Raw genomic sequence first — 17,108 nt, forward strand, 5'->3', positions numbered from 1 at the left:
TATTCATGCTTCTTTTCCAATGGGCATGAGAATCAGCATTCTAAAACCTTATAAATTAAAAGTCTGTGTGAACTTACTGTTTCTCATTGCCACAGTATTCATGGTTCATGGGACTTCTTTTGTGTGTGTATGCGTGTGTGTGATGTATGCACATATGTGCGCTCACGTGCGGTGACCAGAGCAGTATGTCAGGTGTGCTGTCTGTCACTCGGTCATCACTCTGTCACCGTCCTTATTTGAGCCTGAGGGTCTCTGACAAATCCTGGAGCTTTCTGTTTTTTCACTTGTTTTGAGAGCTTTGATAATCCTTGCTTTGGGTCCCTGGTCCCCTAGGAGACTAAAGGTAAGTATGGGTGTGACCACCCCAGCTGCTTGTGTGGGATCTGGGATGAACTCAAGTCTCTCATGTCTCCCCAGGCCCTCCTGTGTGCACAGGAAGTTTTCTTAACCACTGAGCCATCTCTCCAGCCCCTCTTACATGATTTTTTATTGTTGTTGTTGTTTTGGTTTTCCGAGGTAGGGTCTCACTCTAGCCCAGGCTGACCTGGAATTCACTATGTAGTCTCAGGGTAGCCTCGAACTCACAGCAACCCTCCGACTTCTGCCTCCTGAGTGCTGGGATGAAAGGCGTGAGCCACCATGCCTGGCTCCCCTTAGATGATGATGATGATGATGATGATGATGATGATGATTTTTGGTTTTTTGAGGTAGGGTCTCACTCTGGTCCAGGCTGACCTGGAATTAACTCTGTAGTCTCAGGGTGGTCTTGAACTCACGACGATCCTCCTACCTCTGCCTCCCGAGTGCTGGGATTAAAGGCGTGCGCCACCACGCCCGGTTCCCTTAGATTATTTTTAAACTGAGTTAAAGGGCTGGAGAGATGGCTTAGTGGTTAAGCACTTGCTTGTGAAGCCTAAGGACTCTGGTTCAAGGCACAATTCCCCAGTCCCCATGTGAGCCAGATGCACAAGGTGGCACATGCATCTGGAGTTTATTTGCAGTGGCTGGAGGCCCTGGCGTGCCCATTTTTTCTCTCTCTCTGCCTCTTTCTCTCTCTGTCTGTCGCTCTCAAATAAATAAATAAAAACAAGCTGAGTTAAAATGCATTTTTACTTTATCAGCAGTGTTGCGCACTGTGGTACTTGGTGGGGTTTTGTTTTTATTGTACTACTTCATTTATTTTTTTAAATTTAATTTTCCATACCCTTAATTTTTTTAGGACCCTAGTTCTCAGACTTGAGCATGCGTCACAGTCAGCAGAGGAGCTTGGTAACCATAGCTCACTAAGCCTCACCCTGGACTTTCTCACGCAGCATGTCTGTGGTAGGACCTGAGCACTTGCATTCCGAGCATTTTCCCGGGCGACACTGAAGACGATGGTCCGAGAGCCATACTTTGAATACAGCTGTGTTAGAGATGACTTGGGATCCGTATTTCCTATAGGAACTGTATTAACTAGTCAATTTAATTAGCTATGCTAACTCAAATTCACCGACATTTCCTGCAAAATTGGTATTTAGATCCAGATGCTCGGTCATGTAGAAGTTTTGGTTTCTAGAAGGCAAGGATCGGTGCAAAGTGCTTTTTGTTTGTTTGTTTGTTATATGAGTGAGAGAGAGAGAGAGATAGAGAGAGAGAGAATTTGTATGCCAGGGCCTTAGCTGCTGCAAACGAACTCCAGACATGTGTGCCATTTTGTGCACACGCGTCACCTTGTGTATCTGGCTTATGTGGGTTCTGGAGAGTTGAACCTGTGTCCTTAGGCTTCTCAGACAAGCACCTTAACCACTAAGGCATCTCTCCAGTCAGTTTATTTATTTATTTATTTTGTTCTTTCGAGGTAGGGTCTCACTTTAGCCCAGGTTGACCTGGAAATCACTATGTAGTCTCAGGGTGGCCTCAAAGTCATGGCGATCCTCCAACCTCTGCCTCCCTAGTGCTGGGATTTAAGGTATGCGCCACCATGCTATGCTCTAGTTTATTTTGAAGTAGGGTCTCGCTCTTGCTCAGGCTGACCTGGAACTTACTATGTAGTCTCAGGGTGAACTTGAATGCACGGAGATCCTCTTACGTCTGCTTCCTGAGTACTGGGATTGTATCCGTGTCACGAGGCACATGGTGCCTGGCTGTCCTACCTTTGTTGGTGGTGATAGTGAGTGTCAGCCTCAGGAGTTCCAACTTTGATTACCTCCATCCTCTCAACAGTCATCCTCTTGACCCTATGCTTATTAATGCATCCCATCTGTAACTAGCATTAAGAAATGTTAATTTTCCAGCTGAGCATGATGGCGCACACCTTTCATCCCTGCACTTGGGAGGCAGAGGTAGGAGGATTGCCATGAGCTCAAGGCCACCCTGAGATGATGTAGTGAATTCCAGGTCAGCCTGGGCTAGAGTGAGACCATACCTCGAAAACCAAAACAGAAAAAAGAGAGAAAGGAAAAAAGAAACAGGGCCAGAGAGAGGGCTTAGTGGTTAAGGCATTTGCCTGCAAAGCTAAAGGATCCCAGTTTGATTCTCTAGGACCCGCATAGGGATTCTCTAGGACCCACATAAGCCAGATGCACAAGGGTGCACATGCCTCTGGAATTCGTTTGCAATGGCTAGAGGCCCTGGTGTGCCCATTCTCTCTCTCTCTCTGCCTCTTCCTCTCTCTTTCAAATAAGTTAAAAAAATAAAAAAAGATTGCTATGAATTCAAGGCCAGCCTGACACTACAGAGTGAGTTCCAGGTCAGCCTGAACTACAATGAGACCCTACCTTGAAAAATAAAAACAATTAAAGATAAATAAAAATAATACATTTATGTTTTTAAAAAAGGAAAGGAAGAAAGAAAGAAAAGAGAGAAAGAGAGAAAGAGAGAAAGAGAGAAAGAAAGAAAGAAAGAAAGAAAGAAAGAAAGAAAGAAAGAAAGAGTAATTTTCCAATTCTAGTATTCCTTTTGGAACTGGCCATGGTGGCTCATGTGTGTAATCCCAGTACTCAGGAGGCTGAGACAGGAGGGTCACAAATTTGAAGCCAACCTGGCCTACATAGTAAGACTTTCTAAAATAAACAAAGAAAGTAACAGAAACATTGAACTGTATGGAAAATAACAACCTCATGGACTCTGGCTATAGAAAATAGAGGCCGGGGTATAGCTCAATGGTAGTGCACTTGCCAAATGTGCTCAAGGCTGTGGGCTCAATCCCCAGTACCGTAAGAAAGTAAAAAAAACAAAATAAAAGATAACTGAGTGTGGTGGTGCACACCTTTAATCCCAGCACTCAGGGGCAGAGGTAGGAGGATCACTGTGAGTTCAAGACCAGCCTGAGACTACAGAGTGAATTCCAAGTCAGCCTGGGCTAGAGCGAGATCGTACCTCAAAACAAACCAAAATGAAAAATAAAAACAGAAAGTCCTTTAGAGCTAGGAGATATAGCTCAAGAGTGGTGTGCCCAGTATATACTAGGTCCTGAGTTTGATCCCCAGTAGAAAGAAAGAGAAAAAGAAACGTAAAATGAGGAAAGAAATGCAAGATGAATGCACAATGTTCTCCCATGTGTTAATATCCAAAGTGAGGAACATGCGGCCTCTGGCCCCAGCAGTAAGTGCTGATGAGTGGGGGGGTTGTAATTAGAATCATGGGTCTTGTAGATTTGATCCTTTCCAATCATCTCTTCCAGACTCACATCTTCCCATCTTTGTCAGTGGCTGCCCACTCAAGTTCGTTCCTTCTGCTTCTGTTAGAAGAAGAGCTTTGAGAGCCTAGAGGGATGGCTTAGCACTTAAGGCATTTGCTTGCAAAGCCACAGGACCCAGGTTTGATTCCCCAGGACCCACGTAAGCCAGTTGCACAAGGGGGCGCATGCATCTGGAGTTCATTTGCAGTGGCTAGTGGCCCTGGTATGCTCATTCTCTCTCTCTCTCTCAAATAAATTAATTTTTTTAAAGCTGAACAAAATGAACAAACTCTTATTTTGATCCCTTATAGAAATAAGGCCGGAAAGCAAACATCGGTCCTTAAAATTGGAGAGAAAGATAAGCTGGAAAAAGATCAATTTACCAGATTATAAACACATTCTCTCTCTTTCTCAAATATTAAATAAAATATTTTTTGAAAAAAAAAAAGAACAGGAACTTTGTAAAGCTCTCTCTAGACCTTCTGAGTGAGCGTCCCCATGGAGAGAGCGCAGAGGCGCTCTCAGACAACCAGAGGTCAGCGTTGACGCCAGCAGGACGTCTACCATGGGAATCTAGGATCACTGAAAAAGAAGATTCAAGATCAGGGAACCAAATGTCCGTACTCGGAGATGCATCCGTTATTTTTTAAAGTATTTTATTTTTATTTATTTATTTGACAGAGAAAGGAGAGAGAGAGGCCTCCAGCCACTGTAAACTCCAGACGCATGTGCCCCCTTGTGCATCTGGCTAACGTGGGTCCTGGGGAATCGAACCTGGGTATTTTGGCTTTGCAGATAAATGTCTTAACCACTAAGCCATCTCTAAGGCCCACGTCTGTTATTTTTAAGCAAGTTAGTGAGGTTCTCACTGGAGCACACCCAACGCCTGCATGTTCCATGTCTTCACAACATCCAGAAGCCTCTCTTTTATGGTGCAGCTCTGCTCCCAGACACAGTAAAGATGATGTTCAGTCCTCTTTGCCCATTGCTTCCCACCATGCTAGAGGAGATGCCAAAGCCACCTAAGGAATTTGAATGGTGGTTAACATTATCTTATTTTATTTTATCTTTTTGGCAAGCAGAGAGTGCGAGAAGTAGAGAGAAGAGAGACAGACAGAGAGATTGGGCATGCCAGGACCTCCAGCCACTGGAAACATACTGCAGATACATGTCACATTGTGCATCTGGATTTACGTGGGTACTGAGGAATGGAACCCAGGTCATTAGGTTTCATAGGCAAGCACCTTAACTGCTGAGCCATCTCTCCAGCCCCAACATTCCTTTTTAAGTGATAGTGAGAGAGAATGAATGGGCACACCAGGGCCTCCAGCCACTGCAGTCGGACTCCAGATACGTGTGTCAACTGATGCGCATGTGTCACCTTGTGCGTCCGGCTTTTGTAGGATCTGGGGAGTCGAACATGGGTCCTTAGGCTTTGCAGGCAAACGCCATGACTGCTAAGCCATCTCTCCAGCCACTAACATTGATTTTAGAATTACTGTTTACCACAGGTGCTTGTGCTTTTTACGTTTATATTCAGACACTCTCTTGCATACTAGATTACTGGTTCCATGTCTGAGAGACTTATTTGTGTTTGTATTTCTTCCATTTGACCACGGACCTTCAATATAAGATGTGCTCAATACATATCTACTAAATAATCAGATGGATAGGTGGGCAGTGGGTGGGTGAATGGATGGATGAATCAACCAACCAACCTGCTCACCTGGCTGTCACCCAACAATTGTAGCTCAGTGAACTTGCCATCCTTTTCCTTTTTGGAGCAACACGTTATCTACCTTAAGGTTTAAAACATTAACAACTGGGCTGGAGAGATGGCTCAGTGGTTAAGGTGCTTGCCTGCAAAGCCTAATGACCTGGGTTTGATTCCCCAGTACCCACATAAAGCCAGATACACAATGTAGCACATGCATCTAGAGTTTATTTGCAGTGGCTAGAGGCTCTAGCAGGCCCATTCTCTCCCTGCTCTCTCTCTTCTCTGTCTCCTTCCTCTTGCAAATAAATTTTTAAAATTAAAAAAAAAAAACACAACATTGACAGGCTGGAGAGATGGCTTAGTAGTTAAGGTGCTTGCCTGCAAACTCTAAGGACCCATGTTTGACTCTCCAGATCCCACTTAAGCCAGACACACAAAGATGAGGCAAGCACAAGGTCACACATGCCCACTAGGTGGCGCAAGCAGCTCTGGAGTTTGATTGCAATGGCTCAGGCCCTGGTGCACCAATTGTCTCTCTCTCTCTAAAAATATAAACAAAATTTTTTTTAAAAGGGCTAGAGATAGATGGCATAGCAGTTAAGCATTTGCCTGTGAAGCCCAAGGAACCTGGTTCAAGGTTTGATTCCCCTGTTCCCACATAAGCCAGATGCACAAGGTAGCACATTTATCTGGAGTTCATTTGCAGTGGCTGAAGACCTTGGTGTGCCCATTCTCTCTGTGTATTGTTCTAAAATAGATAAATAATTTTTAGGGTTGGAGAGATGGCTCAGTGGTTAAGCACTTGCCCATGAAGCCTAAGGACCCCAGTTAGAGGCTCAATTCCCCAGGACCCATGTTAGCCAGATGCACAAGGGGGCGCACGCGTCTGGAGTGCGTTTGCAGTGGCTGGAGGCCCTGACTCGCCCATTCTCTCTCTCTCTCTTTCTCTCTGCCTCTTCCTTCTCTATCTGTTGCTGTCAAATAAATAAAAATAAAATAAAATAAATTTTAAATAAAATAAAATTAAATTAAAATTAAAGAAAAAAAACAACATTGACAACTTCTCATAAAAAATCTATGACTGGGCCTGGGGAGATGGCTCAGTATTTAAAGTGCTCGCCATCCACGCATGAGTACCTGAGTCTGAGTCCCCAGAACACACATAGAAGATGCTGTGGCCCGTGTCTGCAACCCTAATATGCTACGGTGAAAAGAGAGGCGGAGACAAGAGAATTTCTGCTACACCAACCAGAAGTGTTTGGATAAATGCAAGATGAACACACACCAGGCAAAATAGTTAAAATAGTTAAATAGTTAAATAAATAAAAATAGTTAAATGGAGGGTCGGGGGATGCACTCCAGTGCTCCCCAATCTGACTGTACTGTCAGCTTTTGTTCAGTTACAGACAGTCAAAGATATGGGGAGTCGGAGCTTAAGAGAGAGCGCCAGTTTGTATCAATCAGGTCAGACCACAAGACGCTGGAGAAGCTGTGAGATTCCCCGTCTTCGAGAAGCTCCACCCAAGACTCTCCGCTTCCATGTCCCCAGGCTTAGCCTGTGCAAAGATTACACTTATTCCATCCAATTAGCTTGATTTTCACACGTTTATATGCTTTTCATTTGCATAACAAGATTTATAAGTAAAAATGGATGATTGAAATTCTTAAAAATGAAGGCTGGGCTGGAGGGACGGCTTAGCAGTTAAGGCCTTTGCCTGCAAAGCCAAAGGACCCAGGTTTGATTCCCCGGGACCCATGCTAGCCAGATGCACAGGGGGTGCATGTATCTGGAGTTTGTTTGCAGTGGCTGGAGGCCCTGGTGCGTCCATTCATTCTTTTTCTCTCTCTCTCCCTCCTTCTCTATCAAATAAATAAATATAAAATATTGTTTTAAAAAATGAAGGCTATGTTTTCCTATTGTGGACTAGGTAACCATTGTTTAAGTTGATAATTGCTGTTTATTATTTGTCATATTTATTTATTTATTTATTATTTTCGAGAGACAGAGAAAAAGGCAGAGAGAGAATGGGTGCACCAGGGCCTTTCAGCTGCTGTGAGCAATCTCCAGACTCATGTGCCCCCTTGTGCCCAAGTGTGACATTGCATATTTGCATCACTTTTGCGTCTGGCTACCTGAGACTTAGAGATTTGAACAGCATTCTCAGGCTTCACAGGCAAGCACCTTAACTGCTAAGCCATTTCTCCAGCCCCCTTGTCATTTTTTAAATTACATATATATATATATATTTGAGAGAGAAAGAGGCAGATAGAGGGGTGAGGAGAGAGAGAATGGGCATACCAGGGCCTCTATCCACTGCAAACAAACTGCAGACACACACACCATCTTGTGCATCTGGCCTACATGGGTACTGGGGAATTGAACCTGGTCCTTTGGCTTTGCTGGCAAGTGTCTTAAGTGCTAAACCATCTCTCCACCCCTCTTTTTTAAAATTTTTAATTAATTAATTTATTTGTAAGCACAGTGAAACAGAGAGAGAGAGAGAGAGAGAGAGAGAGAGAGAGAGGGAGAGAATGGGCATGCTGGGGTCTTCAGCTGCTGCAAATGAACTCCACATGCATGTGCCGCCCTGTGCATCCATCTTCGCATGGGTACTGGGGAGTCGACCTTGGGTCATTAGGCTTTTCAAGCAAGCACCTTAACCACTCTCCAGCCCTATACATTGTCCTTCTGATGTCTTGGGAAAAATAATCAAATCTTATCTTACAGTGTATTCACAGAGACGTAAAACCTGAAAACATCCTGATAACCAGGCAAGGAATGATCAAGATCTGTGACTTTGGATTTGCACGGGTTCTCAGTACGTGGCAAGTTTTTACCTACTTCATGCAAGCAGATTATTATAAACTGATACAGTCTAGTTTCTCCCTTGAGACAGTAAATAGAAACTAAATGTTGTATTGTTATTCAAAACAAAAAATCTCATGTTAGCATCTTCATAGGTTAGCTGACACTGCAGCTGTCCCCCACTCAGCTGTAACTTATCAGATGAATCATTATGTGCTTTGCTGTACAGGCGTGGAAAGGAACTATGAGATGCATTTTTACTCTTCATGCACTTATAACCTAAAGTGAATGAGACAAAGACATAAGAAATGGTGACAATGAGAGGCTAATGTGAAGGCGCAGACAGTTCCCTGGAGGGAGGAAGTAACCTGGACTGGAGTGGTCAGTGAAAACTTATTGGAGGGCTGGAGATATGGCTTAGCCATTAAGGCACTTGCCTGCAAAGCCCAAGGACCCATGTTCATCTCTCCAGATCCCACGTTGGCCAGACACACAAAGGTGAGGAAAGCGCAAGGTTGCATATGTCCACTAGGTGGCGCAAGTGTCTGCGGTGCAATTAGAGTGGCTGAGGCCCTGGAGAATCAATTCTCTCTCAGAAATTTTTTTAAAAAAATACAAAAGACCCAGGTTCAATTCCCCAGAACCCACAAAATTCTTTTAAAATAAATAAATAAAAAGAAAAAAAAACTTATTGGAGCTGTGGAGGCAAGAAGAGTCAACTGGAAATTCAAGGGAGAGGATCCAGAGGTAGTGATAAGAAAAAGCCAGCCATCCCAGGCAAGGAGGCACCAGAAAGAAGGACAGAGAATCATGCCTTTCTCAACTTAGAACTTGGCAGCAGGACATCTCTGCAATGCTGTATGAATACCACTAGACCCCTGACCCAGCAATCAGAGGTGACTTGAGGGTGCGCTTAGAAGAGCTGTGGGCCAAGACAAAGCTGCTCAAGGCGTGCTGAAGTTTCTGTGCTTTCTGCTATAAAATAGTAGGACCGGGAGGATGGCTGGTCCCTGTCTGTGTGTCTGCAGAGAGAAGCAGATGAGCACTGAGGAACTCTGTACAAAGTACCTCCATCCCATAAAAAGGAGTGAGTTCCCATTAGAGGTGATGCCCAAGTGTTCAAGACAGTGAACTTATGTGCACAGTATGGTCTCAAGTCTCAAGGAAAAAAGTGACAGGAAGACATAAGACCTTTAATTTGGAAAATTAAGTGGGGAATAGTCATATGATACTTCCTATTAGTACAGTGTCAGGTTGGGAAGTTTTCCATGAAAGTCCAATTTATACCACAAAAATACTCAACTTGGTCACAAATATAAAAATGTTGAGGGCTGGAGAGTTGGCTTAGCGGTTAAGCGCTTGCCTGTGAAGCCTAAGGACCCCGGTTCGAGGCTCGGTTCCCCAGGTCCCACGTTAGCCAGATGCACAAGGGGGCGCACGCGTCTGGAGTTCGTTTGCAGAGGCTGGAAGCCCTGGCGCGCCCATTCTCTCTCTCTCCCTCTATCTGTCTTTCTCTCTGTGTCTGTCGCTCTCAAATAAATAAATAAAAAATTTAAAAAAAAAAAAAAAGTTGAGCCAGGTGTGGTGGCACACGCCTTTAATCCCAGCACTTGGGAGGCAGAGGTAGGAGGATCACCATGAGTTCAAGGTTACCCTGAGACTACGTAGTGAATTCCACATCAGCCTGGGCTAGAGTGAGACCCTGCCTTGAAAAAAAAAAAAAAAATCACGTGGTCATACAGGGCACTGCTAATTGGTTCACACTGGCTACATTCTCAGGATGTGAGCTCCAGCATTGGCTCAGTAGTACCAATATTGGTTTGGGTTATTTATAACAAAAAAGGCAAAAGAAGAAGTTAATAATATTATGTGCTAAAATACTAATACTGACTCAATCAGCAGAGTTAACTACAAAAAATTGTATGCTCCTAATGGATTTAAAAAAATATTTTATTTATTTATTTGACAGAGAGAAAAAGAGAGGGAGAAAGAGTGAAGGAGAGAATGGGCATGCCAGGTCCTCCGGCCACTGCAAACGATCTCCAGATGCGTGCGCCCCCTTGTGAGTCTGTCTTATGTGGGTCCTGGGGAATCAAACTTGGGTCCTTTGACTTTGCAGGCAAACATCTTAACTGCTAGGCCGTCCCTCCAGTCCCTTAATGGGTTTAAAAAAAAAATGAAAATTATTTATTTATTTATTTATCTATTTATTTACTTGGGACAGAAAGAGGGAAAGAAAGAGAGAGAATGGGTGCACCAATGCCTCTGGCCACTGCAAATGAACTCCAGATGCATGTGCCACCTTGTGCATCTGGCTTATGTGGGACCTGGAGAATCAAACCTGGGTCCTTAGGCTTTGCAGGTGAGTGCCTTAACCTGCTAAGCTGTCTCTTCAGCTCCTAATGGGTTTTTACATTCATAAATGAAATTGGATCTTTACCTCTTTACTACCAACTGTATGTATGCATGTATGTATGTGTGTGTGTGTGTGTGTGTGTGTGTATATATATATATATATATATATATACATATATATATATATACATATATATATATATATATATTTTTTTTTTTTTCCCACTCACAATGCTTGAGAGAGAGAGAGAGAGAGAACTGCCAATTACCTGGTCCCTGCAAGATGTTGAGTCACCATCTCTTCCTCTATCATGCATTTGTGGATTTTATCAATATGAACTCCTAGGTGACTCTTGTCACCCAAAGACCCAGGGAATCATCTCACCAAACTGTCCCCAGCCTCGAAGGTGAAAACCAAGGGTCCTGGTCCTTCAGTCTCATGTGGCAACAATAGAATTGGCTTCCACCCACTGCGTCCTAGGCAGTCTGCTTTGGGGACAGTGGGACAGGGCCAGTATGCATGACTCTTAGAACAAGGAACAGAACTGGGGATTGTGTCACCATGGGGCTTTTGAAACAGATACAGATAGAAAAAGTACTTTCCTGCAACCATCCAGGCCCACGGTAATTTCTACAGCTGCCATAATTACTGCTCAAAACTGGTGGGAGCTTAAGGCAACGGAAGTGTGGTGTTTCAAGGCCCTGGAGGCCAGTAGTTCAGAATCAAGGTGCCCATAGGGCCACGCTTCCTTCAGAAGCTCTAGAAAATATCCTTCCTGGGCTGGAGAGAAGGCTTAGTGGTTAAGGTGTTCGCCTGCAAAGCCAACTGACCCAGGTTTGATTCCCCAGGACCCACGTAAGCCAGATACACAAGAGGGAGCACATGTGTCTGGAGTTTGTTTGCAATGGCTGGAGGCCCTGGCGCACTCATTCTCTTCCTCTTTCTCTCTCTCTCTCTGCCTCTTCCTTTCTCTATCTCTAATAAATAAAATAAATAAAGTAAAATTTAAAAAAATCCCTTCCTGGGTCCCCAGTTCTAATGGCTCTATTGTTCCCCATGTAGCAGCCACTTCCCTCCACTTCTTCCTCCAACTCACACGGGGTCCCCCTTCTCTGTCTCCACGCCCCATCTTGTAAGAACACTATTTCCCGAAACTGGGGTCCACCTTGATGTAACATGACTTCACTGTAACACGATGACACGTGCAAAGATCCTATCTCCAAATAAGGTCGCATTCACATGTATTAGGAACTGGGACTCCAACCCTATGTATTCTTTGGATTATCTTTTTTTTTTTGAGATAGGGTCTCGCTCTAGTCAAAGCTGACCTGGAATTCACTATGTAGTCTCAGGGTAGCCTTGAACTCATGGTGATCCACCTACCTCTGCCTCCCGAGTGCTAGGATTAAAGACGTGCGCCACCACACCCAGCTTCAACCCTATGTATTCTTTGGAAGGGAGGTGGGACACAGTCTAATTACCATCGAGCAAAAGGCTGATGGCAAGGTGGAAACATTCTCGAGTCGATTTAGACTTGAGGTCACAGCCCAGCACACCCACGCGGCCCTGACGTGGGGTGTGGTAGGTGTTAACTAGCTAGGGCGCTCTGGACGATGGTATGGACTATCTCGGCACCCAGGGGAGGAGCTTGCTGAGTAGGCACCTCACTGATGGGTGTGAGAGTGGCAAGCCTTCTCCAGGGAGTAGGTCACAGGCTCTTAGCTGGAAGATACGATTCACCAGGTGTGCTTGATGCCTTCCTTGGCAGTTCCAGGAGATGCCTACACCGACTACGTTGCCACCAGGTGGTACCGAGCTCCGGAGCTTCTGGTGGGAGACACGAAGTACGGCTCCTCGGTGGATATCTGGGCTGTGGGCTGCGTCTTTGCAGAACTCCTGACGGGTCAACCCCTCTGGCCTGGAAAGTCTGATGTGGACCAGCTTTATCTGATCATCAGAACACTGGGTAGGAGTTTCCTTTTACAGTTTACAGCGTCACAGTGACGGTATAGGACTGGAAACGGGCGTGGTGGCGCAAGCCTCTAATCCCAGCACTTGCGAGGCAGAGGTAGGAGGCTCGCCTTGAGTTCAAGGCCACCCTGAGACTACATAGTTAATTCCAGGTCAGTCTGGACTGGAGCAAAGCCTTGAAAATAAAAAAATAAAGAAAAGAATTTATTAATTACTATCATACACATTGTCTCAATTTTAAGAAAAACGTGCTAGAGAAGTTGGATCAGTTTTTAAATTTATCTCTTTTATAAAGTAGGAAATGAAGCCTCTGTTATTGGCCTAAAGTCAAACAACCAGTTAAATACAGAATAGGAAAGACATTTGAGGGGCTTTTAAAACTTTTTTTTTTGGCAGTGGTAGGTATGGAACCTAGGGCCTCTTGGATGCTGTAAGTAATTGCTCTACCCCCAAAAGCATTTCCTCAAGAAAATGCAAAAGGACTGGAGGGATGGTTTAGCAGTTAAGTCACCTGCCTGCAAAGCCAAAGGACCCAAGTTCGATTCCCCAAGACCCACATAAACCAGATGCACAAAGTGGCGCATGCATCTGGATTTTGTTAGCAGCAGCTGGAGGCGCTGGTGTGCCCATTCCCTTCCTCCCTCTCTGTCTCTCTCTGTTAAATAAATCAATAAAAATGCTTTTTAAAAAGAGTGAGTGAGGGCTGGAGAGATGGCGTAGTGGTTAAGCGCTTGCCTGTGAAGCCTAAGGACCCCGGTTCGAGGCTCCGTTCCCCAGGTCCCACGTTAGCCAGATGCACAAGGGGGCACACGCGTCTGGAGTTCGTTTGCAGAGGCTGGAAGCCCTGGCGCGCCCATTCTCTCTCTCTCCCTCTACGTGTCTTTCTCTCTGTGTCTGTCGCTCTCAAATAAATAAATAAAATTAAAAAAAAAAAGAGTGAGTGATAGAGAAGGATATGCGACATTCTCGCATCTGTATACACACATGCATACACCACACACACACACACACACACACACACCACACACACATGCATACACCACACACACACACACCACCACCACCACCACCACATGTTCTACATATGCACTTGTGGAACTGCTGAGGAAGTAGCTGTGGGTTCACTCCCCTACTGCATAAACCAGGCGCAGTGGCGCACCTCTGGAATGCCAACACTCAAGGTAGAGGCGGAGGATCAGAAATGCACTGTCATCGTCAGTTACATAGCAAGTTCAAGGGCAGCCTGGGCTCTATGCAACCCTGTGTCAAAGGAAAAAGAGAGAGAGAAAGAAAAAGCAGCCAAGGTGGTGCACACCTTTACTCCCAGCACTCGGGAGGCAGAGGTAGGAGGATCACCGAGAGTTCAAGGCCACCCTGAGACTCCAAGCCTCTGCTAGGGTGAGACCCTACTTCATAAAAAAAAAAAAAAAAAAAAGGATGGAGAGAGATTGCTTAGTGATTAAGGCACTTGTCTGTGATGTCAAAGGACCCAAATTTGATTCCCCATTATCCACGTAAGTCAGATGCACAAGGTGGTACATGAATATGGAGTTCATTTGCAATGGCTAGAGGCCCTGGTGTGCCCATTATCTCTCCCTTTCTGCCTCTTCCTCTCTCTCAAATAAATATTTTTAAAACAGGCTTCCAAAGAACTTTGCATTTTTAAAAATTTATTTGAGAGAGAGAGGCAAATAGAGAGAAAGATTGAGAGAGAAAGAATGGGTATGCCAGAGCCTTTCATCCACTGCAAACAAACTCCAGACACATGTGCCATCTTGTTTTTCTGGCTTATGTGAGTCTTGGTGAATAGAGCCTGGGTCCTTTGGCTTTGTAGGCAAGCGCCTTAACAGCTAAGCCATCGATCAGTCCAGCCCACAAAATATTTTTGGTAAAAACTAACATGGCCAAAAAATACAAAACAAAGCTGGGCATGGTAGCGCATGCCTTTAATCCCAGCTCTCAGGAGGCAGAGGTAGGAGGATTGCTGTGAGTTCAAGGCCACCCTGAGACTACATAGTAAATTCCAGGTCAGCCTGGGCTAGAGTGAGACCCTACCTTGAAAATCAAATATATATATATATATATATATATACACACACACACACACACACACACAAAACACAAAAGAGAAAGAAAGGAAAGAGAAAGAGAAAGGAAAGGAAAAATAGTAATTCTGCCCTGAGATTGTTAGGAGAGTAGGTTTAATGTGTGCAAAGTGCTCACCGTGACTGGCTGACTTTGCTTAGCTGGGGCTGGATGGCGGTCCACACCCCACGTAGTGGAGAGAGTGGTAAGGGAAAACAGGTCTCACCTGAGCATACGCACCTTCTCCCTGGCCCACACAGCCCATCCTGGGAGGGAACACTCAGGCACAGTGTTTCTTTCATACCTGGGTCTTGGAAGCGAGCCAGATTTCTCATGAGCTATGTGGTTTGTGTTTTACAGGAAGACTAATCCCAAGGCATCGATCTATCTTCAGAAGTAACCAGTTTTTCCATGGCATCAGTATGCCTGAACCAGAAGACATGGTAACTGGCTCAAGCGGCTCTGTGTTGGATAGTTTATTACGTGTGCTGATTCCTTTTTTTTTTTTTTCCCCACACCCGGCTTGTGTTGATTCTTTCTATAAGGAGGAAGTTGTTTCACATTTGTGCTTTTGGCTTCTGTTTTCCATGTGAGGTACTGATGCCAATCAAGGAAAGTCTATTCAAAAAGGACAAGAGAGGTGCAGAGGTGCACACCTGCTTTCCCAGTCACACAGGAGGCTGGGGAGGGGAGGAACACTCAAGATCAGAAATTAAGAGGCCAGCATGAGCAGCATGTGAGGGCTTGTCTCAAAATAATTCTTAAAAATGCACGTGTGGGGGCTGAAGAGATGGCTTAGCTGTTAAGCGCTTGCCTGTGAAGCCTAAGGACCCCGGTTCGAGGCTCGGTTCCCCAGGTCCCACGTTAGCCAGATGCACAAGGGGGCGCACGCGTCTGGAGTTCGTTTGCAGAGGCTGGAAGCCCTGGCACGCCCATTCTCTCTCTCTCCCTCTATCTGTCTTTCTCTCTGTGTCTGTCGCTCTCAAATAAATTAAAAAAAAACAAAAACGCACGTGTGGTAATGCACACTTGTACTCTCTGCACTCAGGAGGCAGAGACAGGGGGATCACCACAAGTGCAAGGCCAACCTGGAATATACAGAGAGTTCCAGGCCAGCCAGGGCTATATCATGAGTCCCTATTAAAAATTAATAATAATTCAGCTGGTTGTGGTGGCGCACGCCTTTAATCCCAGCACTCGGGAGGCAGAGGTAGGAGGATCTCCATGAGTTCGAGGCCAGCCTGAGAATACATGGTGAATTCCAGGTCAGCCTGGGCTAGTGTGAGACCCTACCTCAAAAAACCAAAAAGAAAAAATTAATAATTCATAGAAGATGACCCAGGAAATTGCTTCAAAGTTTATTTGTCCTATTTGATGTTAATTTTATTTTTTTTTAACTTTTTTTTTTTTTTTTATTTGAGAGTGACAGACACAGAGAGAAAGACAGAGAGAGAGAGAGAGAGAATGGGCGCGCCAGGGCTTCCAGCCTCTGCAAATGAACTCCAGACGCGTGCGCCCCCTTGTGCATCTGGCTAATGTGGGACCTGGGGAACTGAGCCTCGAACCGGGGTCCTTAGGCTTCACAGGTGAGCGCTTAACCGCTAAGCCATCTCTCCAGCCCTGATGTTAATTTTAAATTGAAAGCATGTTTGGTATTTTTAAAAAAATTTTCTTTATTTATGAGAAAAAGAGAGAATGGGGGTGCCACAGCTTTCTGCCACTGCAAAAGAACTCCAGATGCATGTACCACTTTGTGCATCTAGCTTTATTTGGGTACTAGGGAATCAAATCTGGGTCATTAGGCTTTGCAGGGAAGCACCTTAACCACCAAGCCATCTATCCAGCCCCATGATTAGTATCTTAAAGGATACTTGATCTTTAGTCAAAGCTGTAAGGTTGATGTGCTCTGAAATAATGTTTTTTTTTAAACCTCATAAATAGTACTTATGACAGTTAACTTTATTAGGAAAATATATGCTCTCTTAATGTTTTTCCAGCTTAAAAAGCATTTTCTTCAGCCGGGCATGGTGGTGCATGCCTTTAATCCCAGCACTCGGGAGGCTGATGTAGGAGGATTGCTGTGAGTTTGAGGCAACCCTGAGACTACATAGTGAGTTCCAGGTCAGCCTCAGCTAGAGTGAGACCTTCCTCGAAAAACAAAACAACAACAACAAAAAATTAAAGCTGGACATGGTGGCACATGCCCTTAATCCCAGCACTGGGGAGGCAGAGGTACCAGGATCGCTAAGAGTTTGAGGCCATCCTGAGACTACATAGTGAATTTCAGGTCAGTCTAGGCTAGAGTGAGACCCTACCTCAAAAAACCAAACCAAACAAATAAGAAAAAGCAGCCTTCTCTTCAAGTCAGGATTGGTACACCTTTAATCCTAGCATATGATCAAGACCAGCCTGGGTTTAAAAAAACTATTTTGGGGCTGGAGAGATGACTTAGTGGTTATTTGCCTGCAAAGCCTAAGGACCCAGGTTCGATTCCCCAGTACCCACGTAAGCC

The 17,108-nt window shown here is 44.8% G+C and overlaps 1 protein-coding gene across 4 annotated transcripts in view; it reads left to right on the top strand.

The window, feature by feature from the left end:
• Cdkl4 (cyclin dependent kinase like 4) overlaps positions 1-17,108 on the top strand; it is a 35,866-nt gene that overhangs the window by 7,548 nt on the left and 11,210 nt on the right. For 3 of the 4 annotated variants that reach the window (XM_045137648.1, XM_045137650.1, XM_045137649.1), the window contains exons 4-6: positions 8,107-8,197; positions 12,309-12,506; positions 14,957-15,039. In XM_045137648.1, the coding sequence (XP_044993583.1) occupies positions 8,107-8,197; positions 12,309-12,506; positions 14,957-15,039 (372 nt within the window). The remainder of the gene's footprint in view (positions 1-8,106; positions 8,198-12,308; positions 12,507-14,956; positions 15,040-17,108) is intronic. The other variant, XM_045137652.1, reaches the window with a different exon arrangement.

Source organism: Jaculus jaculus, chromosome 18 (assembly GCF_020740685.1).
Source record: "Jaculus jaculus isolate mJacJac1 chromosome 18, mJacJac1.mat.Y.cur, whole genome shotgun sequence".
Lineage (NCBI taxonomy): Eukaryota > Metazoa > Chordata > Mammalia > Rodentia > Dipodidae > Jaculus > Jaculus jaculus.